Source organism: Chamaea fasciata, unplaced genomic scaffold (genome assembly GCF_029207755.1).
Source record: "Chamaea fasciata isolate MVZ Bird 193981 ecotype frontalis unplaced genomic scaffold, bChaFas1.0.hap1 SCAF_3, whole genome shotgun sequence".
Lineage (NCBI taxonomy): Eukaryota > Metazoa > Chordata > Aves > Passeriformes > Sylviidae > Chamaea > Chamaea fasciata.
In genome coordinates this window covers 25,651,900-25,675,733 of record NW_027094088.1, presented here as the reverse complement: position 1 = coordinate 25,675,733, position 23,834 = coordinate 25,651,900, and the positions used below count along the sequence as shown (strand labels likewise).

Sequence of the window (23,834 nt, the reverse complement as noted above, 5' to 3'; positions counted from 1 at the left end):
GACCTCCTGTGACAGGAAGATCAAATTATACCTTACAATAAATTTTACATTTATGTTGCACTTTACATTTTGCACCACATTTTAGATACAAACTCAGAAAAACATGCAGAACATCTTGGATGAGCACTGTTGACCACTGATGAAACAGAATAGCATAAATGTCTATCAGTGTGCATGACTCACAAGTGATTTTAATTCACTCAGTTTTCACTTTCTGGATTTTTTTTTAAGAGTTGAAATGACAGAAAACAAACAAGCACTTGGAGAAACTCCATGAAGGACCTTTGCTCTCAAGTTCAGTTCAACTCAAGTATGCTCTTCACGATGATGCAGCATTACCATCTCAGACAAACTGTTGGTATCTGAAATCCCAGTGGACTATGTGGGTCTGAGCAAGCATCTCTAGGCTACCTTCCACCAAAGGCAGGTGAAAGAAGTCAAGCGATGATGTATGCTAAGAAAGATGATGGGAAAAGTAATCTCTCAGCACCCTTCAAATTGTCAAAGGCAAGCAATATTAAAACAAAAATGGAAAGTGTTTAAACTAGACTGACTGTTTAAAAGAGTTACAGCCTGGCAACACGCTGCTTCAAATTGTCACCTGATGAAATGCACAAAACACTGCAGGAACAGGCAGGAACCTCAGGATCCCTGGAACATACAGATGTGGCAATGGTGATTTGAAACAAAGGCCCACAGCTAGCTTGAAAAAGTCCTGTAAGGAATGGCGGAGGAAGCTGAGGGTGTTTAGGCTGGTGGAAGCTCAGGGGAGAACCTTATGGCTCTCTACAGCTCCCAAAAGGAGGATGTAGCCAGGCGGGGATCAGCCTCTTCTCCCCAGAAACCAGTGCCAGGGCAACAGGGCACAGCCCCAGGCTGCGACAGGAGAGGTTCAGGTTGGACATCAGAAAGGGTGATTCGACACTGGAATGTGCCACCCGGGGAGGTGGTGGAGTCACCATCCCTGGAGGTGTTCAAGGAAAGACTGGATGAGGCAGCCAGTGACACGGTCTAATTCCCATGGTAGTGTTCAGTCATGGGTTGGACTCGATGATCCCAGAGGTCTTTTCCAACCTAGCCGAATCTGTGATGCTGTGATCCCAAGCTGATACGACCGCCAAAACACCCAAGCCCCCAAACCAACCAACAAACAAAACAAAAACAACCTCCCCAAAACAAATAAACAAACAAACAAGCAAAACCAGGGAAACCCGAGCCCAGTACCAACCACACTAAAGTTAAACAAACGAAAACAACGAGGAGGACCGGCCCGCGAAGAAGATGCTACAGACGCGGCCGCGCCCCGCTCTGGCCCGGGAGCGCCGGGGCGGGGGGACGCGCCCCGAAATGGCGGCGGCAGCGCCGCCCCCGCCGCCGGAAGCGCCGTGACGGCGACACCGCCCCCGGCAAGATGGCGGCGCCCAGCCTGCTGCGCGGGGGGCTACGGCGGATCTTCTCCGGGCTCCTGGGGAGCCGCTGGGTCGCGCCGCCGGCCCGAGCCCTCCGCCAGGGTGAGTCCCGAGGGGGCTGTGCGCGGCCCCGCGCCCCGTTGCCTCGCCGCCGTCTCGGAGAGATGGTTGCGGTCACTGTAATTCGCCCTCTCCTCCCACCTCCCAAAATGCTACTTTTCTCAGGCTGTACGGATCTCATGCTGGGCTCCCGTCTCTTTTTTCTTTTGCAGTCGTGGAGGTGACTGAAGGCAACACGACCACAGTAAGTCCCTGCACCCCTTTTCCTTGGTAGCTCTGCCTTTGCCGTGGCTTCTCCCACCTTCAGCCACGCGTGTCCGTGCCCTACCCCACAACAAGTAAGGGAAGAAAGGGGACGCTTTCCTACTTGAAAGACCTCTCAGGGTGTGAAGGCAGAGCCAAGGCAGGAGCTCGTAGCGAGTGCAGGTGAGCAATGGAGGGTTTGGCTGGTGAAGGACAGGATCGTCACCCTGTTGCTGGTGACAGGTGCCTCCGGTCAGAGCCACTCAGGAGCACCAAACCCCTCGGCGCTGCCCGGCGACAGTCGCGATCCCTGACCAGCGGCATTCAGGATCTAAAACACCAGAGGCCATTCTTCGGACGGGTTCGTTTCCTGAGTTGGTGCCATTTGGCATCGTCATGAGTGTGGACAGGCACAGGGGAGGATTGCCAGTGGCTTTGTCACTTCATGCTGCGATGGCAGTTCGATGTGGCACTGCAGGACTTGTCTGTACCGCCCACAAGCCACACACATCTCATGCCTTTGATCTGTGTTGTGTTTGTTAACCACAGTGTGTGCCATACTGGCCTCGGGTGGTGCAAAACTTCTGTCTTATAACACAGTAGTAAAAAATAAAATTAATTGAAAGGGGTGTTTTCAAAGGAAGACCTTAAATATTAAAGGAAAACTGCTCCTGAAACAGGAGTTCTGAAGTAACTGATAAAGAGCATCTTCTTAGCTACAGTTGAAGATACAAAGGAAAAGATTAAAGCAGTAAAATTAGATTTTTCTGCCTAGGTAGCACCATCTAATCTGTTATACTTTTATCAAGAGAATTGTCATTTTTTAGAAGCACTGAAATTACTGAAGGGGAAAGGAGATTGCATTAGTCTGCTCACATTGCATATGGCAGTAGCACTAGATGCCTTGGCTGGTGAGAGAGAACACAGATATTTTGAGATAGATAGATAGATAGATAGATAGATAGATAGATAGATAGATGAGGTGAGTGAAGGAGGAATTTGGGAACAGCTAGAAGAGAGTGCATTTAAATCTTAACCTATATATACATAAATAATAAGGGGATGGATTATTTTGCTTGCTAATGAAACAAAAAACCTGCTTGTTCATGCCTTTGAAACTTAAGTATTTTTGTCAGAAATATGTTTTGTTGAAAGTTTTGCTGTATTTGTGTAAGCAGACATTGTCATGTCTGAAACCTGCATGGAGCAGATAACTTATTCTATTTGATGTTACATATCAAAAATGTATGGCAGTTAGCAAGACGTCATAAGACTGTCAACAAAAAAATAAGTTTAAGGTGTGATAATAGGTATGATGGAAAGTATCTAATTCTTGCCTTCAAGTGCCGCCAAACTATTAGTCTTTGCCCAGAAACCTGAAGAGTCTACAAGTGTGATTTGAATTTGTTTTAACTGAAACGAGAAGTGTGCACACCAACAAAACACAGTTAGTGGAATGCTGTATTTTGCACTCAGATCAGTTTCAAAGGGGATGTAAATTACATTCTCAAAAGTCCAAAACATAAACTGAGGCTTGAAGTAGAAAAAGTAAGCATTACATTAGCAGAGCCCTTTATGAAAATAACTTTCTGGAGATCTGGATATATTTGCTGTGTAATATCCTAGCATCAGTCTGGAATCCATCAGTGCCCCTAGATGAGGAAAATGTTGTCAGAAATGGTGTAAATTGACAAACCAAAGGGCTGATGTGCTTCTCAGTGTATCCATTGGTCACTCCATTTATCCTGCCAATTTTACATGTCTTCACTGAATCCATCTTTCCCTGTTCATCTTTCCGTGTCCTTGTTTTTAATCAGTGTTGAAGGAAGTGTTTGATGTGAACCAATTAATAAATCCCAGAGAAATACAGATTTGTCAGCATACTGAGTGTAGAGCCCCTACACTCCCTCTTAGTTGTTTAACAGAAAAATAGAAACTGAGCGGATTAACAGTATTGATGTCCTCAGCAGTTGGGAAATAATTGCCAAAACTTGTATACTGAAATTTATCTCAAGAAAAATTGATGTTGACATAGCATTCTGAATCTTTATTTATTTCCAAGATGGAGTTACAGTCATAGTACAGTCTGAAGCCAGACTGGCAAGAATCAAGACTAGATACACCGGCTTCCCGGAAAATAACTTTACTGATTAATAGAAAATTAGATACTGGCCTACATCTTATATTCATAATTAAGTATTTGTTTCTGTAAAACTGGCGGTTGTACTTGTGGGGGAAGGAATCTTTCTTAAAAATTGACGATTCTGTCTGAGGTACTGAGATGCTTAAACTACCAGTACCTGTTTCCATTTTATCATCAGAAAGGCCAAAATCTGGTGTATAAAATAGTCCTGTGAGTTCAGCTGGATGCCAGTTTTCTGTGCCCACTAACAAGAAAGGTAATGCTTTTGTCTTCCCAGGTTTTCAGGCACAGAACCTGATGGTTTTTTAAAAGTAACCTTGCATTCCACCCAGGTTTTCTTTTCAAACTCTGGTGCTTGCACTCTTTGGGGCTGACAGTTGGTGTTCAGAATATGCTTTTAATCTTAATTTGACTTGAGAAAATTCAAAAATATCTTGGAGAAAAAAATAGCTTAGTTTTATTGTCTCTTCTGTTTATTAGGGTGCAATTTGAGATAGATCTTGCTTCCATTACTAAGTCCTCAAAAAAGAAAGACAAGCGCACATGTAGATAGACTTTGTATTTCTAACACATCTACAATTAGTCAGGTTCTTCCTTTACATACCTCATACATCTCTTTGCATGTTACTTGTCAGAAGATTTGAGTATTCACTTCATAGTGATGTAGAAAAGATAATTTTACAATCTCGTAAAAGAATTGTTCAGACAATTAAACTGGATAAAATACTGGTATTATAAAATAAATCTGCAAGCCCCACAGACATTTCCTAACTATCCTTTTTTAAATTGAAATTTTTCTGAGTTTTCCTTGCTGGTGATTTATAATCCAGCAAGCCCCTGCATGTTTTCAACTATAACATGCATCTGCTATTCTGTGACATTCTCAAATTCCCAGAAAAAACGTTATTTTAAGGCTTTTGGCAAAAGGGCCTCTACACTTTCAAGGCATGGTGGTTCAAAAGAGTACTGCAATAAATGGAATTCAGATGATTATGAGAACTTCATACTGACTGTCAACTAGTTTACATTTAGAAAAACATACACAAGAATTTGCCAAAGGGTTTTCTATACCCTTTGAATTTGTCCTTCTCCCCACAGTCTGTGGCATAAGCATACCAAAGGGCTTGTTGTATCTGTGTGAGAGTGAGTTCAATGATGCAGATACTGTTCCCCTTACATCCGCACAGAACTGGTCAATGTACTGAGGACTTTATGAAAAGTATTCCTTGAGTCACAGGTGTGGGTAGAGCTGTAAGCTGTGCCTGATGGTTTGAATTTGTTTCCTAGATTGAAGGGAGAATTATAGAGGATGCTGAAGCACCACCTCCCCCAAACCCCTCTGGCCAGTGTCCCATCTGTCGCTGGAACCTGAAGCATAAGTACGATTATGTGGTAAGTTTAATGAAGGAGTTTCCCCCAGTCCTCACTGCTGGACAAGTATTGCTCTCAGATCTACGTACCCCACAACCCCCCCCTCTTGTCTTTTCCTGGGTGTAGGAAAAATACTGAACTCCAGCGCTGCTTCTCTTGGGTGCAGCAAGAGTCTCGTGCACAGTACTTGTTTGCCTTGGCTGATGGTGTTCCTGGGAAAAAGGATGAGCTTGTGTCAAATAGGAGATTTGGAATTACTCACATGGCCATCTGATCTGAAAAAGCCATATAGCTCTTCTGTGCCCAGCTGCCTTTCACTGTTGCATTTCCCAGAGAATCAACAGGAATGTAACATTTAGTCAGTGGACACAGGCATAGCCCCAGAGAGGCCAGAAGACTTGACTAAGTCAATTATATGACTTCAAGCACTACATTTCAAGCAATACCCTTCTCATTTGTCATTGTCCACTAAATTAATAACTATTTCATACAGCTTGTAAAACTGTTTTTGAGTATGAAGGAGAGCATACATTTTTATTTACCTTGCAAGAGAAAAAACAGGTTTTATTCAAGCATTTTGCAGGAAATGCTAATGAGAAGTTTATTAACTAATGAGGGGATAACTAACATGAAACCCAGACTATGGGAAGGAAATCCTGTGTCCTTCATAAAACAAAAGCACAACAGTCACGAACACTTCAGAATAAGAAGCGTGATATAGCAGATGCAGAATGTAACTTTACAAGAGGTCATGCAAACACAGAGTTTACAAAAGGACTAAGTTCCCCCCTTGCATGCTCAAAACCCAGCACTGGAATTAGAAAAGAAGAAAACCAGACAGGAACATGCTGTTACTAAGATAAGGCAACAGAAAACTCAGAATAAGCTAATGTCAATAGGATTAGAGAGGGGGATACAAATACATTGGGGAAAAAGAAATGTTTGTGAGAAAGGCCATTAATGAGAGGAGAAGGGGACTGAAAGCCACACTGCTTGCAAAATGACTGAGCTGCTTGTGTGTACTCGTAGTGCACACATGCAAAGGAAAAATTATGTTTTAATATCTCTATATTGATAGCAATCCACAAATGTAAAACAACAGGAAAAAACAAATACAGAAATAACTTAGGCATTGAATTAGGTACAGACCAGCAGACCTGGATTGTATGTTACCTCGAGGTCTTGAAAGAATTAACTAACAAACACATTACTTCACTCACAGGATTTTTTTAAACCATGGAAAAAAAGTCCTAGAGAATCAGCAAATGGTTTGAAAATGGCAAGTGAAATACTAAGTAGATAAGAGAGGAAGGAGAATGATGCTGATGATTACCAACTGGTAAACAAAATGTTGCAAAGTCCAAATAAAAGGTGTTAGCTAGGAGTAAAAGCAAATAGCCTGTTGGATAGGACTAATTAAGACTCATGAATTATGAAGAATATGAGTACAGCAATAGTACCAGACAAAATACTTGCAGTTACTCCAGACAAGTGAAACAGCAGATATGAGGTGTAAATGAAATATGTTTAGTGTCTTTCAAAGCATGTGTTGCAGAAATGGAGGAATTTAGAATCCAGTGTTGTCAGCAATACTTACTCAGGCTGGGTGCTATATTAAACAGTGAAATGAGCTGGAGGCAGGGAAGTATTTAGTGTTTTCTGGCCTAGTTTCTCAACAGCATGTGAAACCTGGAAATACAATGAATTTGCAGATTATAATAAATTTGGTGAAATGCCAAAACCATTAAGGTTTCTAAAGTACTACAAAACCGGATTGTGTCTGTTTTGTGTTGCACATGTTCAAACGCAGAGATTCCTTGCAATTCTTTTTCATGGTTGCTGAATTGTGTTGTGATCAAAACCAACTAGCTACTTGCTCTGGAAAATACTTTTTTAAGGTTCATATCATTTCATGTGACTTCTAAATGCAAGAAGTAAACAGCATCATTAAACTCGGTAATTCTAGAGATTTACAGACAGCATTCCATGAGTCACACATTAACAGCCCTTGAGAAACTATAAACTGATGTTCAGGGATGAAATAAGTTATGGCAGTGGATTACATCTTGGAAATTTATATATAGACTTACATAGACTCAGTTCCTACTGCCATGTGTGGTAGAAGACTCCACTGAGTATCTGGAGAGATTAATCCATCAAGAACCAAAGAAGTTTTAGACAACGTGATTCTGTAGAGTCTGAGTTCAAGGATTAGAAATTGGTCACAACAGACAGTGTGAACCATGAGTTTTACATGTTTGTAGAGTAAAATAAGTTACGAGTTTTCTTCCACACTTCACTTTGATTCTTAGATCCTGATTTCTACTGTTCAGTAAGGAGGCAAGAGAAAACTAAATGTGAAGAGAGATTCTGTAGCCAGTCTTGAGAATCATTGCTAAGATCATTTCTGAGAAATTGTGGTGCTGAGAGACCATGATTGCTAGGATGCTAGGAATGTGTCTATCCCAGGTGTCACATAGATTTTGAATGCATGTGCATCAGTAGATATATCCAATACTCCTTCTGGACAAAAAGCTAAAGAAAGCAGTGTGAACTGCTATTTTGGAATTTTAGAAGTTTCTTACTTCATATTTAGAAGCTTCCCTCTGCGGGGCCGATAAGAACAAGGAGAAGTTTGAGTTCTGGAGTATACCACTTCTCTGGCTGTGTAAATCCCTTATGTTTTTGAATGGTTTGTACCAGTCACAGATTTTCAGCATTTTAAATGTTAAGGTGAATAAAAATCTCCCTTTCCTACACTAAAGCACTGTCTACTATTTTATTCTTTGTTGTTGCCATGATGAGCAGCAGAATCTTGAGATGCTTAAGTACCAAAGTGCATGCATTTAACTCTGTGGGCAATTTAACAGTGGGACAATTTTCTCACTGATGGTTAATTGTCCTAAACGTCTGTAAATTGAGAGCAGCTATTTTTGTTAAAGATATAGCCTAGTTCATACAGCGTAACCTATAAGCTGAGCTTGGTGAGAGATTGGAGTAGATGGTGGTTCCTTTGAGATTGATAAGCTGAGATCAGTCGGTTGCACAGAAGGGAAAGTGTGAGCTTTTTTGCTTGGGACGCTTGTAATTGGACTGAATGAGGCACTATGAAAAGGGAAGTGTTGAATTAGCCCCTGAGGGAGTTGAGTAATATGACCTCACAGGACTTTCCTTTTGTCATGTGCAACTAGCACAGTCTAAAGTAGTGGCATAATGAGTTACTCTGGCTGTCAGAGAACTGGGGGACCAGTGTCTCCAAAGTCATTAATCAACTGAGCAGGCATTGTGAGCACTAGCAGGTCATGATTCCAACCTGCCTCAGCTGTGGTGTGGAGGGCTGCAGTTGTCTTTGCCAGTTCAATCCTGATCCTCTGCTGTGGCTCAGGGTAACAGAGCTTAAGATATAAATTCCCACAGTTTGTCATCTGTGTGTGTCTGTCTGTCCGGCGAATCTGAGATCTCAGTTGATGCTTTTTCATATAAATTATTTTGGTCACTGTATAGATGCAACTGGATTGAAACTCTCAATTCTGTTACAAAATGTGTGGAGAATGGTGTACTGCTCCCAGGAGTAAGGGAGAAAGGAAAAACTAGACTCTTGTATAACTGGGAATAATGACAGGCAGACTTGTCTGATACAACCCAGTAGTAATTTGGCTGCACAGATAGAACTGTTCTTGTAGTAAATCAAAGTTTTAATGAATCACGTGGCAGTCAAGGATCTTTCTTTTCAAAGTGCGTGCAGACATTAAGATGCAGGTGCCTCTGCATTTTGGTTACCATTTATTCACAAGAATGTGCAGTATACAGTGCTCCATCCAGCAAGTTTGTCCAGCCCTTTTAGAAGTGGAGGCTAAACTTGTTTTTCGTTTCCCCCCCTTATCCACTTCAAACATCATTAGTTTGAGTAGGCAGTAAATATGTCATCTTGCTTTGGCAACAGTCAGGGGAAACCGAACTGCAAGCTTTGCCTATTAGCCCTAGATTAATTCAGTCCAAGTTGTTTTCATCAAATGCTGCAGATTACAGGGGTGGGAATGTGGGTCCAGCCTCATGGGAGCTGTCCAGTGATTAAAGCAAATCCGCAGTTACAGGCTTGGCTGTCCACTAGCACAAAATGTGAATTTCATGGAACATGACGGTACCATGAGAACTTGCCAGACATATTTTTTAATTTGACCGCTCCACGTACTTGTTCACTTCCCACAGCTGCCCCATGAAGTTGGCTGTACCTGTCTGCCTTCTCCCAGTGGTAAGATACATCTGTGTGAATGCTCTGGGAGAGGCACTGGCCTATTGACTGTGGGGAATCTTCAGAAACGGACAAACCTTTGGTCAAGTGTGCAGCATTTTAAGCCAAGCAGCGTGACTGTAATTTGGAGCTGTAGCAGCTGGGACTTGACTGATGATTTCAGTCAAGAAATGACTGCCACACCAGGGTGTTGGTCAGTTGGTGACACTGTTGGTCAGAGATGATAACAGAGAACAGATTTTCTTGGTGTTTTTTCCCACAGGGAGAAAAAAAAATATTATCTCCATTTGTTTCCCACCACCCCCCTTTGCATGGAAACACTTGATAACAAGCCTGTGACTCCATGAGGTGTGGTGGTAATATGAGAAATCACTTGGACCACACACACACCCTTCACAAGAGTGTGTGGCCTACTTAGACTTTCATGGCTGCAAAGACTGAAGTGCCTCAAACTTGCCATCAGCTCTCTTCTTCCTCTTCTCCACAGAGTAATACAGCAGGCTAGTAGCAAGTCTTGCCTCTTTCTTGGCACTTGGAGCTGAACAGCCCTTTTTCACTTAGGGAAGTGTTATGTGCTAAATGGCAAATTGAGCTGTTGGTGAGTAGAAGATCCAGACAGCTAAAGAAGAGGAAAAAGGGGGATGGAGTCTTGCTCTAGTTTCCTGAATCCCATCCAGTGTATTTCAGGAGTGGTCAAAAGTCAGTGCCCTTGGACTGTTTGGCTGGCCTCCATCCAGTTTCTACCAGTGCAGCTGGCACCATCTGGTCCCCTGGTTCTCCTTGGCAGGGCCATGTTTTAGCTGGGCTGAAGGACATTCTTCCCTTTTAACCATCAATGGCCTCTCAGGAACATGCTGCTAGTTGCTCAGCTGGGCTTTTCTTGTTCTTTGGATACAGCATCCTTCTGTAGGGTGCCTGATAAGTCATACTGTATCAAGGAGACATTAAAGTCAGTGTCTAAATGTCAGTGGGCATACATGACATGCCATGTTTTCAAAGGAGCTGGATCTGAAATTCAGTCTCAATGTGTTCACTGTAGACAAGTGGCTGCAGAAAGGAGGCCAGTTATGAGAAGAGGGAAACTGCGTGTCATGATGATATTAGTGAGGATGGTATTGATTGGGGGTGGGGGGTGGAAAGGACAAAAACAAACCACAAAACCCTCAAACACACAAAAAACCTAGACATTTTGTGTATAACACTTCTAACCAACATTTTGTCCCAGGTGACTGGAATCCATTTTTAATAAGGATAGAAGGGAGGAACCTGAGGACTACTGATCTATCAGCCTCACCTCTGTGCCTAGGAAGATCATGGAACAACCCCTTTGAAGCTGTGCTAAGGCACATGGATGACAGGGAGAAGATTTGATACAGCCAGCAAGGCTTCACCAAGGGCAAGTCCTGCCTGACAAACCCAGGGGCCTCCAGTGATGGAGTGACTCCATCAGTAGACAAGGGAAGGGCTTCAGATGTCATTTATCTGGACTTCTGTAAAGCCTTTGACATGGTCCCCACAATATCTTTCTTTCTAAATTGGAGAGAGATAGACTCAATGGCTGGACTGTTAGATGCAAAAAGAGTTGGTTGGATAGTCACATCCAGGGAGTAGTGGTCAACTGCTCAGGGTCTGATAGACATCAGTGACAAGTGGTGTACATCAGGGTTCCTTAGTGGGGACCAGTTCTATTTAGTATCTTCATTAATGACATAGGCAAAGGGATTGAACCTTTGTCCGGTTTGCAGATGACACACCTGAGGGGCAGGATGCCATCCAGAGGAATCTGGACAAGTTCAAGAAGTGGTCCTGTGGGAATTACGTGAAGTTTAGCAAGAACATGTGCAAAGTGCTGCACCTGGGCCAGTGCAGCCCCCAGTATCAAGACAGGCTAGGGATGAACAGGTGGAGAGCAGCCCAGGGGAGAAGGACTTGGGGGTGCTGGTGGATGAGAGGCTGGACATGACCCAGCAATGTGTATCACAGGCCAGAAACCCAATTCTATCCTGAGCTGCAGCAAACGGAGAGTGGCCAGCAGTGCTAGGGAGAGGATGAACAATAATCTTTAAGGTCCCTTCCAACCCAAACCATTCTAAGATTCTATGACAGTGACAGAAGGGCATCCTAAATTCCAGCAGCCCCCTTGACAGCTGAGCTGGTCTTGTGCACTGGATGTGGGTGAATAATTCCTAGTTAGTTAGATTTCTGAATACTCACTTTATATTCACTTGTGATTATTTGCTTTTCGAGGCCAGTAAATGAAGGTAGGAATGCTCCAGGGAGCTCTTTGTAAATGAGCAAGGGTGGGGGGTAGGAGCAGGTCTGTGAATCTGTGAACTGGCAGTCAGAGTCACCCAACATGAAAAGTAACAAGTACTCTTTGTTGTTGCCTGTTGCCCTGGCTGGGGGGTGCAAAGTTCTGCCATGCCTCGTTTGAACTCCCAGTGTCTGGAGGCTCACTGGCAGGTCCCCTCAGCCTGCAGGCAGCCTCTGCATGGTCCTGCTGCCTCAACTAGGGACACGCAAGAGCCATGGAGAAGTAAACTCTCAACCAGCAAAAAGTCTGTCAACAGAAGGGGAAAAAACAAGTGCGAAGTCTCTGGAGGCCCTTTAGGCCAACTTAATGCTGATGTCAGGATGTCAAGGATGCCTGCTTATATTGGCCTGAGCGGTATCTTTGCACTGGTGTTGTGTGTGGAAATGGAGAGCATGGATCTGAATCCTGGGCTCTTGTACTATGTACAGTTAATGGGACACTTGTGCAACAGCTGTTGCTGCTGTGTTTAAAAATTTGTCATTCCAACCCCATGATACTATCTGATCCAAGAGATCCCTTTAATTTTGTTTTTATTAAAAGGGCTGCTTTACATTTCTAGAGTTTTTAATTGTAAAGGTCAACAGCAGTGTAGTCTAAATGATTCTTGAATCACAAACAAGCCCTCAGCATGCTTCAAGTGCTCCTTTCAGCCACCATGACTGTCACAGCCCCACCTAATGCACACACACTTGAAGGACTGAGTGCAGCAATTTATCCTATTAGTCCTTACTCATTAGCAATGTTCTTTTCTTACATAAAGCTTCCTCATGCAAGATCTTGGACCATTTTCCTGCTCTCCACCCCTCCAGAGAGACCTGAGGGAAGTTCCATCATGGGAAATTAGATAAAAGTTTGAGGAGCAGATAGCAGAGAACAGTCCTGGTCTGAGGGAACAAGGAGGGGATCAGAGGTGATCTAACATATCTGTGAACTTTAGGACAGCAGCTGTGATGGCATTTCAAGTTGTGTAAACAATATCCATCTGTAGGTCTTGTGTAACTCTGCCTGAGTACCTAGGACACATTATCTTAGCAAGAATCTTGGAGCAAGTAGTGAAACAGTGAAGGAGCAGGGATTGCAGCTGACATCATGTGTTTACACTAGTGAAGTCAGAGGAAGACTCAAACCATCTGAGTGACCTTACTAAGCTAAGCTGGCAGGCATGACAGCAAGCAAAAGCCACTTGTTGTCAAGCTGCAGACAAAATGCGTAGGGAGGAATCATGGGTTTTGTTTTACATCGTTCTGAGTTCTGTACACAACACAAGGCTCAGCACAACACCTGAAGTCACAGCAGTGAAGGTAATTGGTGCGCTGATGGTTTTGCCCTTCTCTCTCCCTCAGGATGTCTTGCTGCTGAGTCAGTTTATCCGTTCAGATGGAGGGATGCTGCCACGAAGGGTCACAGGCCTCTGCTTGGAGGAGCACAGGAAGATTGCTGTCTGTGTGCAGATGGCTCACCGTGCAGGTACACAGCCCTGCCAGAGATAACCCCTGACTGTAGGGTACCTACTCAACTGCTTGAGAGGGGTCTCCTGCCCAGCTGGTATAGCTCAGTGCAATGTCATTGTCCGGTCACCCAGCAAACTCGTTATGGTCCAAGTGCTGGGACAGGGTGATGGAACAGAGACTACTTGTTCTGCTTTCTCTGTGTCCTGACTCCTGCCTTGACAGCAGACATTTATCCTTGTGGATGAGACGAGCATTGCAGAAAGATCTGGGAAGTGGCTCAGTCTCCAGTAACTAATGATTAAACACCTGCTTCTGAAATAACTTGATTTACCTAAGCTTGACCTACCCCATTAGTAACATGCAACTCTGCCATCTGCCATGTGGTGACTTTTTTACTTTTCCCTGCGAGCGGGACCCTGGTTGACGCAGTCAAGGGTATTGTGCTGATCTTTATGCCTGGTACCTGAGTTGTATCCAAGTTAAATGGACTGGGAATTTTAATAGTCAGATTTTCCCTCCTGGAGATGGAATCTGATTGGACACCAGTGCCCTGTGTCCTCTGTAAAAGCCTTTGTGATGAGCCCAAGTGACAGTGTCTTTGGTGTGTATTTCCTCCCTGTACCCAGTACAACTTTGCAGCTTCTCTAGTTGGGGTCCAGGTTCAGCAGTGACTGAAGATAAAGTACCCTTTCTACTGTACTTAAGCTTTTGTTGTGCTGTCCCAGTAGTGACCTGGGTTGCCTGGCTTATGAGGTGTAATGCAATAGAAGCAAAGAGACACTGCAAAATATTCTCACATCTCTTTCTGTTTCAGGTTTGTTGCCAAACCACAGGCCTCCACTTCCTGAAGGGCATATTCCCAAGAAACCCAAGCTGAACAGGTGAATAGTCTTGTCTTTCCACATTTCTCTTTTTGAGGAGTAAATTGGAAGGGGAAAAGCAGTTCCTTACAATTGGGTGAGAAATGCCTCAGGCAGCAGGGTTCATAAAGAGTACTCAGCATTTTGGAGAGGATCTGTCACAATATTCTCTTGGCAGTCTTTTAAGGACAAGTCATATCTCATGTGAGCCATTTATTCACACAAGATTAAAACTGCCACACATGTTAGTCTGCCTGCCCTTCCTCAGCTGTGCTCACTTCCTCATCACTAACAGTCAGTAAGGCAGTCACAGGAGAATGCCACAGATGGAGTCACAGCACCGCAGAGTAGCTGAGGTTGGAACAGGCTTCTGAAGATTGTCTAGTCCAAGCTCCCCACTTAAGCAGAGTCACCTAGAACAGCTTACTCAGAGCTATGTTCAGCCAGGTTTTAAGTATATCCAAGGATAGACCTTCCCCAGATTCTTCTGAGGGCAGCTTGTTCCAGAGAACGAGCCTCATACAAGACAGTGTTCTCTTACATTCAGACAGAATTTCTTTTTTGATTTGTGCCCATTGCCTCTTGTCCTGTCACTGAGCACCAGTGACTGGGGAGAGCCCACCCCTCTCTTCTTTACACCCTCCCTTCAGGCACTTACAAACATTGGTAAGACCTCACTGAACCTTTTCTCCAGGCTGAGCAGTGCCTTCTCTCAGCCTTTTTAGCCCCCAAGAGCAGGAGGGTGCCCAGGCAGTGATAGCAATAGTGAAGGGGGAGGGGGAGGTGAGCAGCCAGCAGGGGCCCATCACAGGTCTGTTACCTTCTGCCCCATCCCAGTTTCCTCCTGTCAGCCATTTGCCCTCTGCCTGCCCTTCCTGTGACACCGAGTTTCCTCCCCCTCCCCAACCTGAATGGCCCCTGGCCTTTGGTGGGCCAAGGGAAAGCCTGCAGGCACCTCCTGCTCTGTGCTGGGCACTTGGAGGTGCTAATCCCCTGTTTATAACCTCACGCTCTGTTTCCATGGGGATGGCAGAGCGGTGTACGAACCTCGCATTAGCAAACCCCGGGGTTACCAGAGGCCATGGGGCTGTCGCTGGGAGAGCTTAGACTGCTGGGCTGGGGATGGCTGGAGACTCCTGCATTTCAGGTCTGACTCTACAGTGCAGATTTGAGAGAGGCTCTTGGAAATGCTGGCAGGCTGCATAATAGTTATCAGTGAGGGTCAAATTAGAGGACTCTGTGTTTGATCCAGCCCTGTAGCCATCAGATACTGTAATAACTTCTTCTTTGTGTCTTACAAGTCTTGGGGATTCTTTAGTATCTATGTCTTATCTGGCAGCTGTGGGGTGGAGCACATTATCTTGTTAGCATTCACGTTGCAACCCTGAGTAGCAGGTTGAGACTGGAAATGGTAAATGCATTATCTTGCTGGAGTCACACCAGGACTCCAGATCTGATGCCCTGACTCTTACAAATTGTTCTATAGACCTTTAGTAAGAACAAAGAATTAATACCTCCGGATACATTCTGCATGCAAGTAGGTGTGCTACACCTCTAAGTTAATTAAATTGAAGAGTACTGCACTGCTAGCCCCTCCCTACACTACCCTTGTTTTTTTTCTTCAAAGAGGGAATGTAGCAGGCCCATTGTGGAAGCAATTTAGAAAAAGAGAGCAGAGCTGTTTGCTGAGGATATGGGGTAGCATTGAAGTAGGCAGACTTTGGGTGGAGAACAGAGAATAGGATCAAGAAATGGGATTGAAAGTTTTTGGTGGTGGGGCTGACACTATACAAATGAGTCCCAAGAGCTAGGATAAAGTGCAGGAGTACTTCAGGAGTGTTCTCCTGGTCCATCATGATACTGTTTTCTCAGCCTGCTGGAAGGGGAGAGCTCTGTGTGTTGGAGCCTTGCAAAATCTTGACCATTCTGTATGAGTTTTCACTGTGTGAACCCACCTGTACCCTCGTTGCTCTCTGCAGCAGTAGCTGGCATGGCATAAGGCAGGAGTTACAAATTGCTTCCTTCCTCAAGCCTGAAGTGCACCCACATGCTGAATGACTGAAGTCATTTAGCTGGTACTTGTTTTGGGAATGAAGCCAGAGCTCTTATCAGAAGTTTCCCACATAAATGACTTGTCCAAGCTTACCTTGTCTTTGCCTCTGTACTTGTTTGCAAAGCTTCCTGTAAGTCTGCAGTAACTTGGGAAGCACTCAACCTGTGGTGCTGCCTAATGCAAGTGAGCTGACAGGAGAGAAAAGGGGCAGAACTGGGCTTGAACTTTGGAGTGGAACAAGCTGCCTTGTTCAGTGCCATCAGAACATGTCTGGGTCATCCTCTACATGAGTAACATCAGGGCTGTTCACCTGACTTTGCTTGTTCCTTCGTTGTGTTTATGTCTAATGTCTATGGATTTTTAAGTGCCAGTTCAAGAAGGGCTCAACAGGATCTAAAGAGAGCCTATTATAGCAGCCAGTGCATTACACAGTTAAGTGATGTATTTCCCAAATCTTCGAGCTTCATCTCTTTTTGAGATCACTGTATTGGCTGTTCTGGCCATCTTTACCACTGTTTAGATGAGAGGTAGCAGTGAAGCTGAGATGCCTCAGTATGCTTGGGCCCCTTGTTAAAGCTTTTTCAAGACAGAAATACAGTTAATGTAAGCAATCTGTTGTCTGTGTCTTTACTCTGAATGGAGAAAGTTTTCACTTCTGTAAAGGTAGGGCTTCTGAGAAGCCACTGTCTACTCCAGATGTTACCTCACACACTTCTGTGGGAATTTGTAGTGTCTGGGAACTGCCTGCCATCTTACGCTGAGCTGAAGAATGTTTTTCTCATGGTAGAGCTCTTGACATACTACACCATCAGCTGCTAGAATGACAGGATGAAAGCCTAAGAGTCTTAGGAACTATTCCACTCACACCATCTGAGACTCAAGGAGATTCATCACTTCAATGTGAACTGGGAGTCAGAGCCCAGTGCCTCTGCCATGATAGACACCTGAGCATTGAATTACTGCATGTGGACTCAGAGCAGCAACCCTGGCCTGGCTGAAGTCTGGCAGATTACTTCATTTGGATGAGCAATCCCTTTCACTTTTTTCCTGTCTGGCAAAGTTCTGGCTGATGCTCCCTGTGGCCAGGCTTCTTCCAAGGCTGTGTCAGTATTTTTGAGAGCAGCTTGATTTGTTGCTGGAAGAGGGACAAATGGGCCTGGTGAAAAAGTGATGTGTCCCTTAGACAGTGTTCAGGTGTGACCACTACAACACGTCAGCCACATGGGAGGAACTCTGCAGCTCCTGGGCAAAGGTACTGAGGAAGTATATAAAGGACTGAGGAGCTGCATTAAGGTATACTTTTGAAAGCACTAAAAGAAGAGCTGTTCCTCAGCTATTTTTTTACTGCAGTTGTGGCTGTCTTGGCCAGAATGTTTGGCCCATGTCACTGTCACCCTGATTAAAAGTGAGCCTGCGTCAAATCCAAAGAGTCTGGCATGCACTGGCTAGCACCTCGCTGGGATTAAAAGGTATCATGTGGAACTATCAGCAAACTGCCTTGTTTGAACAAGGGGCAGGGGTGCTGACATGCCATTGATTTAATGTTGTGAAGTGTGGATTTATCATGCAGAACCCCTCTGCCTCTCAAGAAGGTGCTGTTCTGGTGCTTATTCAATGATGTTTCCCAAAAAAGCAGAATTCCTGCTCTGTTTTCTGAACTAGTTGTACTATCTCAATTGTACAAACTTTGGACATTCCCTTCTACATGCCCCAGATTTCTCTGCAAAGAGATAAGGACTTCCCTGCTTTGCACTGGGTCATTTGGCAGCTGGCCTTCCTCTACCCACTCCATCTCCTTATCCTGTTTCCACTACTGGAATTCAAGAAGAGCAGAATGCTTTGAGAACATCTGACCTGCAGATCCTGCCTTGTGCTTGGTCATACAGCTGTCTAGCATAGTATGGAATATTCATCCGTGATGTAATGTAACGCAGAGGAGGAGATTGGGAACTGCAGAAGAAGGCATAACTTGGAAGTGAAATGGTAAGCTTTGTGGTCCGGAGGGTGGTAGGAGACGTATAAGAACACCTTGTGGTCAGAATTCAACTGAGAAGCAGTCCACATCTCCCTCTTCTATCCCCTGCAGTTGGGACACTGTCCAGGTGAGACTTGCCATGATATTTCTCATTTCTTGGACTTCAGTTCTTTCCCTTTTTGCTTTCTGCTTGATTTGTTTTTGACAGTGATAGCTCCTGAATGTTACCACTTAACTGCTTTTACTAGCTATGGTTCTTCTGAAGAAATGGCCATGGGAGTAAACCACATAATCCATGAACTCTAGAGTCTCATGTCCTCACCTTCTCTTACATATAATTCGTTTGCAGAAGTTGGACATTGAAAATAAATGAAGATTACCCTGTCAATGCAGAATTCCTCCTTACAGTTAATTTTCCTCATGTTTGGCCCAGTCTGGGGCTTTTACTCTTTCCAGGGGATCATTCCACAAGCAAATTTGTCTTACAGCCAAGGATTGTTCCCTCATCCTCAGTCTATATTCTCCCTTTCAAAACTTCCTGCTGTTATTTCTGCATTTGTTCATGCTCCAGCGTTGCATGTTCCAGTTAAGTGCTGCAGCAACAAAATATTTTCACTAGCCTGTGAGGCTGAGGAAGTTCTAAGCAATTTCACCAGCATTGTGTAGAGTGACGGACTGCTCCTATACTCCAGAGTCATGTGTGCAGGCCACCACACATCAGAACCATTTGGGAAACAGTCAAACTCAGCTGTAGGTCAAACTTCTTACTTTCAGTAATGGAAACCTGAATAGCTCAGCAGTTTTCTTTTCAGCATGGGGGTTTTTGCATGGAAAATGTAGACTAACAGTCTATCCAGAAGAGTCTGAATTTATGCCAGCATCTAGATGCTCTTTTAATATGACTATAGCACTCATGTTCTTCTGGCAGGTCCGAAGTATTGGTTAAAATGCAACACTATGAAGTTGTTTCCTGCCCAAAAGGACTCAGGGATATTACAGGTTCCTTGACTCGGGGGGTTTGTCAGCAAGAGGTGCTGTAAGATTATGAAGTACTTGTTTCTGAGAGCTCAGCTGCTGCTCCATTTCCAGCTTCCTACTGGAAGAGCATAACTTGGCACAGACAGTATCCAAGTCAATCCCTCCTCCATCACCTGAACTGGAGGAGTTGCTCCGTGTTAAGCAAGAGGCAGGCTCCCTATGAATTCCTCATGAATTACAAAGTTCTTAGACTCTGTGGACACCTCTTGTCCCTGGGAGCAGAATCTGGTTTCCCTCCTATCAGCTTTTCACTCCAGCAGCATGTGGTTCCTCTCATATGCATGGGAACTGGTGTTGTGCATAGCATGTGTGTTCAAAAGCAAAGAGCCAGAGCGGCTGCAGGTGAGCAAAGCCAAGAGGTGTCCTGGGAAGGGATGTGGCAGGGAGGAGGCAGTCTCGCCAGCACTTTGATCGAGTGCTTCCTGCAGTCTGTAGCCCTCTGCCTTCTGCTCTTAATCCAAACAAAAGCCATATTGAAAAAATTCAGTGAGGGTTCAGAAGTTCAGACTTGAACTGTACCAACATGGCCTTTGCTTGAGCTGTGTACAGGATTGTGGTTTTCCCATTTCCCTTACCCATGGAAGCCTTGTGCCTACTCCTTGGTATTAAGTGGCAGCCTCCAAGTGGGAAGGCATGCCCACTGATCAGAATCCATAAAAATAGACTTCTGCATGCTAGAGAGATTTTAGGCTATTAAAATGACTGCAGTTGAACTAACCATAGTTGTTTCCATCCTGCTTATATCTTGCCTTTTCCCATCAGGGAAATTCCATCAGGGTTCCTATCACACTTTATCCAAACTACTCATTTCTGCACTTGGAGTCTAGGAATTCTTGTTCTTGCTCAGGACCCTAGCATACTGAACGGGGCAAGTAGAGCCCCAAAGCGAGTCACAGTTCCCAGGACTGGCAGTTCTGTCCCCCTTTGCCCAGAGTGGGAGCTGTGCACACTGAGGTGACAGGTTAGGGCACTGCAGACCAGCAGCATTTGGGATCCACTTGAAGGGTCTATCTTGACAACCTTCAGCTACTTGAGAAAATTCAGATTGTGCCAGTGTGTGTTCGTAGGTGATTATAAAAACTCCCCAGGACAAACCTTGTTGGATACAATGAAAAGTAGGGAGACCTGGCTAGAAAAAGGTGTACCCTACCTTACATGGATGGCAGAGTTTGCAGGAAAGTCCTGTGTGCTGGGCTTTGAAGCTCTCCTGTGTGAGTTTTGTGGATTGTTTTTACTCACAGAAAAAAAAACTCAGATCTGTGAAATCATAGGAAATGGAGTTAGTCAAAGAGGAGAAGGAACTTTGTAGACTGAGTGCTCCCAGGCATCAGGCTTTTGCACTGCTGAATCAAGGTAAAAAAAAAAAAAAAAAAAAAAAAAAAGGCAGCAAACAAAATAGGACAAGTTTGAGTTTGGGACAAAGCAAGTATTAAAAGCCCTAAAAGCAAATGTGCTCCAGGAAGGGAAAGCGTCCAAATGTCTGTTTCAGCTAACAATGAAAAGCCCCAGCCTGCAGTCCCCAAAGGAAGCCAAAAGCCTGGACCAGAGGGCTGGATTAGACCTGCTCAAAAGAGAAATAACAAAAGCTTTAAAATCAGGCCATTACTAAATCCTCCTTCCTATGCAGAATTGGGGTGTGCACTTCCAGCCCCCACACAGAAACAGAGGGATTTCTTAAAAAGCCACTGTCTGTCTAAACCTGCATACAGCATTGATGTGTATCTCACATTCACACATTCACTTCTCTCCCAGTGAGATCATTTATTATCACAGGAACACTTTCCCGTAATTGTGTGGACACGTGACTAGAATTGCACTTGGCACATGGATGCATTAAAACAATTTGGGAATTTTTTCCCTCCTTTTCTGTAAGTGTAATCTTACAATACCAAAATTTGTGCTATAGCACCCCCCTTGCAGCAAGGGGAATATGAAAAGGAGGACCTAGCCCATGTGCCCATCTAATACCCCTACAGCTTCTCCGAAAGGAGCTGCATTTGCCAGATTGCAAACTGGGGACCTGCATTTGGTCTCTCTGAACTTCCCTTGCATGTGAAATTAGAGACAGGAAAGTCTCTCCTACTTCCTGTCCCGATGCTGTTATGTAAGGGATTCCACTAATGCACTAGCATAGCATTAGAGGTCAGAAGGGACGAGTTTAATGCACATGTAGGAGAACAAGTGGCTGGATCCTGCTATGTGTTGTCACCCAGACCTCTCCTGCTGTTGCTTCTAGGTGCTTTAACTGTCATAAACTCCTTAAAGCAAAGCATTTTGAAAATGGCTTGATTTCAGAGGCGGAAAGCTCCACATGTGATTCATTTTTCAGTTTGTGCTGTTAGGGATTATTGAGGAAGAAAAGTGCTAAATGGGCTGCTGTTACGCAGTCCGTAGCTGCCTGGCATAGCAGGCTTTCTTTGCAGTTCTCAGGAATGTGCCAAATGCCTTCAAACAAATGTATTACGTGGTCTCTGTCCAAAGTTCTTAATATCTCAAATTTGCACGATGCAAATAAAAGGTAAGAAAGCTTTTTGTGGGGAGGATGAGTGATTGAGGTTACATTAAGACCACGGGATTACTCAACAGAGGCATGCAAACATTGCTAGACAAAGTTTATCAGTCTGTTCCAAATTCTAATTTGTTGGAGCATTGTTTGTGCAGATTATGCTAAGGTTTTACTTTGAATCTTTATTGTCTGAAAAAACTCCTCTTTCTCTAAAGACCTCTATTCCCCTCTCTACTGGTAGCAAAAGATTTAAAGCCTAACAAAACTCCAGGCCACCCAGCCACAGGGCGAGATTTCCAGTAACTGATTCTGGATCTGAAATCCCCTGCCTGTTTGCAAAGCCAAGTCTAAAACTTCAAATGGTAAAAAGCAGAGGATATTTGCCAGACACTGCTCTTCACAGAGATTTGTAGTTGTGATGATAATTCCTTTTTAATACCTCTTACACTGTAGGTGCTGACTTCCTGCACTAGCAAGCTGCAATAGTATTGTACAAAGAACACTAGAGGAAATTTGGACATATAAAAATACAAAACTAGCCAGAAACCCATTCCATGCAGAAGTAATAACTAATTATCCCCACAAAGCAAATTTATTCGTTTTTAGAAGCTTTCTCACAGAATTTAGCCTTTGTAATTAGTTTACCGTATTGAGACCAGCTGTTGAAATAACATTTCCCCTAGAGGCTGGATGCATTCAGTCTTGGACTTAGTTGCAGTGAAGGGATTTGGCACTCCAGTTCAGCTGCAGGTGGACAACTTGCCAGCAGCTTGGAGACTACACCTGATTTGTTTTGTGAAACTGGAAGTCAAGCAGGTGCCAGTGGGTTCAGTAGAGAGATCAGCTTAGAAATTCCAAAACAAACAAACAAAATCTCCTTTCCAGTGGTCCCTTCTGAATTGAGGGAGCTCTGCTCACGGTTATTCCTTTTATAAAGAGGCATGTTAGGGAGGCAAAGGCTATAGTGCCTTGCTTCTGCTTCAGCTGGAACATTCTCTTCGTGGTCAGTCTCAAACTGAAATGTGTTTGTGTTGTTTTGACAGGTACCTGACCCGCTGGCCCATCAAATCTGCAAAACCCATTTGGAAGAGGGGACCTAAGTGGTGCAAAAAGCCCTTTCCAGTCGGACACCCTTTGCTGAAGGATAATGTCAAATATACACAAAAGCCTCTCTGTTTCAACCACTAGTGGCCAGAACTGGCATAGTCAATAAGCACATGTTTTCCACATGTTCTGCTGGGGGTTTTTTTCAAGTTTGTCAATACATCAAATTTTCTCATTCAAAAATTGTCCTTAGTACTTTATATTGTGTCCAGCTGTGATCTCTTCCTCTAGGAGAATACAAGACCCATCAATGCCAAGTTCAAGGATGATTTGACAAAAGCAAGGGGCAAAGACTTCTACCTCAAAGGCAGAAAGGATCTGAAGGCTTTTGTTTCTTTATGTTCCACAAATGGGTTTGGGAAAGGATGTTTCCTTCTTTTCCCAGCAGTGAGTGGTGTTCCCCCATTAACGCGTGTTTCAGATTTGCCTCATTTGTGCTTTTGTACCTGTGACATAGATGGAAGAAGAATCTCTCTGCAGCACTGTATTTTCTCAGCAGTAACAGAAAATTTTAATGACTACTGAAATTATTTTTTTTATTATTATCATCTGTATTATCCATAATTTGCAGCAGAACCCCTGTGGCAGTGGCAAATAGGTGTGTGTCTTACATGTCCCCTTAAGAATTCCTGGCTTGTGCTTCACTCCTGAATATGGCAAATACACAGTGTTGACATCCTTGATGAACTGGCCTGGTTTTTTTGCCCCTGGCAAATAAATTTTTCATAAATCTTCTGTGCCAGTGATATGGTTTCTTCCTGGGATAGTTTGGAACTGATTATCCATCCTGTAACTAAAAGGTGGGTACCATTTCTCTCCCTGTGTAGTACGCATACAGATCTTCCACCTACTGACCATTGCTAATTATGGGCCTGGTATGAAAGGCTTATTAAATTTATTATGCTCATTACTGTTTTGGCTCCATTTCTTTGGTATTTATCTGGGGGCTACAAATCAATACAGAATTTTTATGTACTACTATGCCACTTAATCTTGCATTGCTTTTATCAAAATCATCTGCTAATACCATAGCATGGACAAGAACAAAAGGTAAG

The 23,834-nt window shown here is 43.9% G+C and overlaps 1 protein-coding gene across 1 annotated transcript; it reads left to right on the top strand.

Annotated features, from left to right (window-relative positions):
* The first annotated feature begins 1,395 nt into the window (after positions 1-1,395).
* Positions 1,396-23,686, top strand: MRPS18A (mitochondrial ribosomal protein S18A). Its single transcript, XM_066180398.1, has 6 exons — positions 1,396-1,511; positions 1,682-1,713; positions 5,143-5,247; positions 13,136-13,259; positions 14,058-14,124; positions 22,719-23,686. The coding sequence occupies exons 1-6, from the start codon at positions 1,412-1,414 to the stop codon at positions 22,861-22,863; spliced, it is 573 nt and encodes a 190-aa protein (XP_066036495.1). The 5' UTR covers positions 1,396-1,411; the 3' UTR covers positions 22,864-23,686.
* The last annotated feature ends 148 nt before the right edge of the window (positions 23,687-23,834 follow it).

Coding starts and splice junctions, on each gene's coding strand:
- MRPS18A (XM_066180398.1), top strand. CDS start 1,412: ATGGCGGCGCCCAGCCTGCTGCGCGGGGGGCTACGGCGGATCTTCTCC. Junction 5,248..13,135: donor AGCATAAGTACGATTATGTG/GTAAGTTTAATG, acceptor TCTCTCCCTCAG/GATGTCTTGCTGCTGAGTCA. Junction 13,260..14,057: donor GCAGATGGCTCACCGTGCAG/GTACACAGCCCT, acceptor TTTCTGTTTCAG/GTTTGTTGCCAAACCACAGG.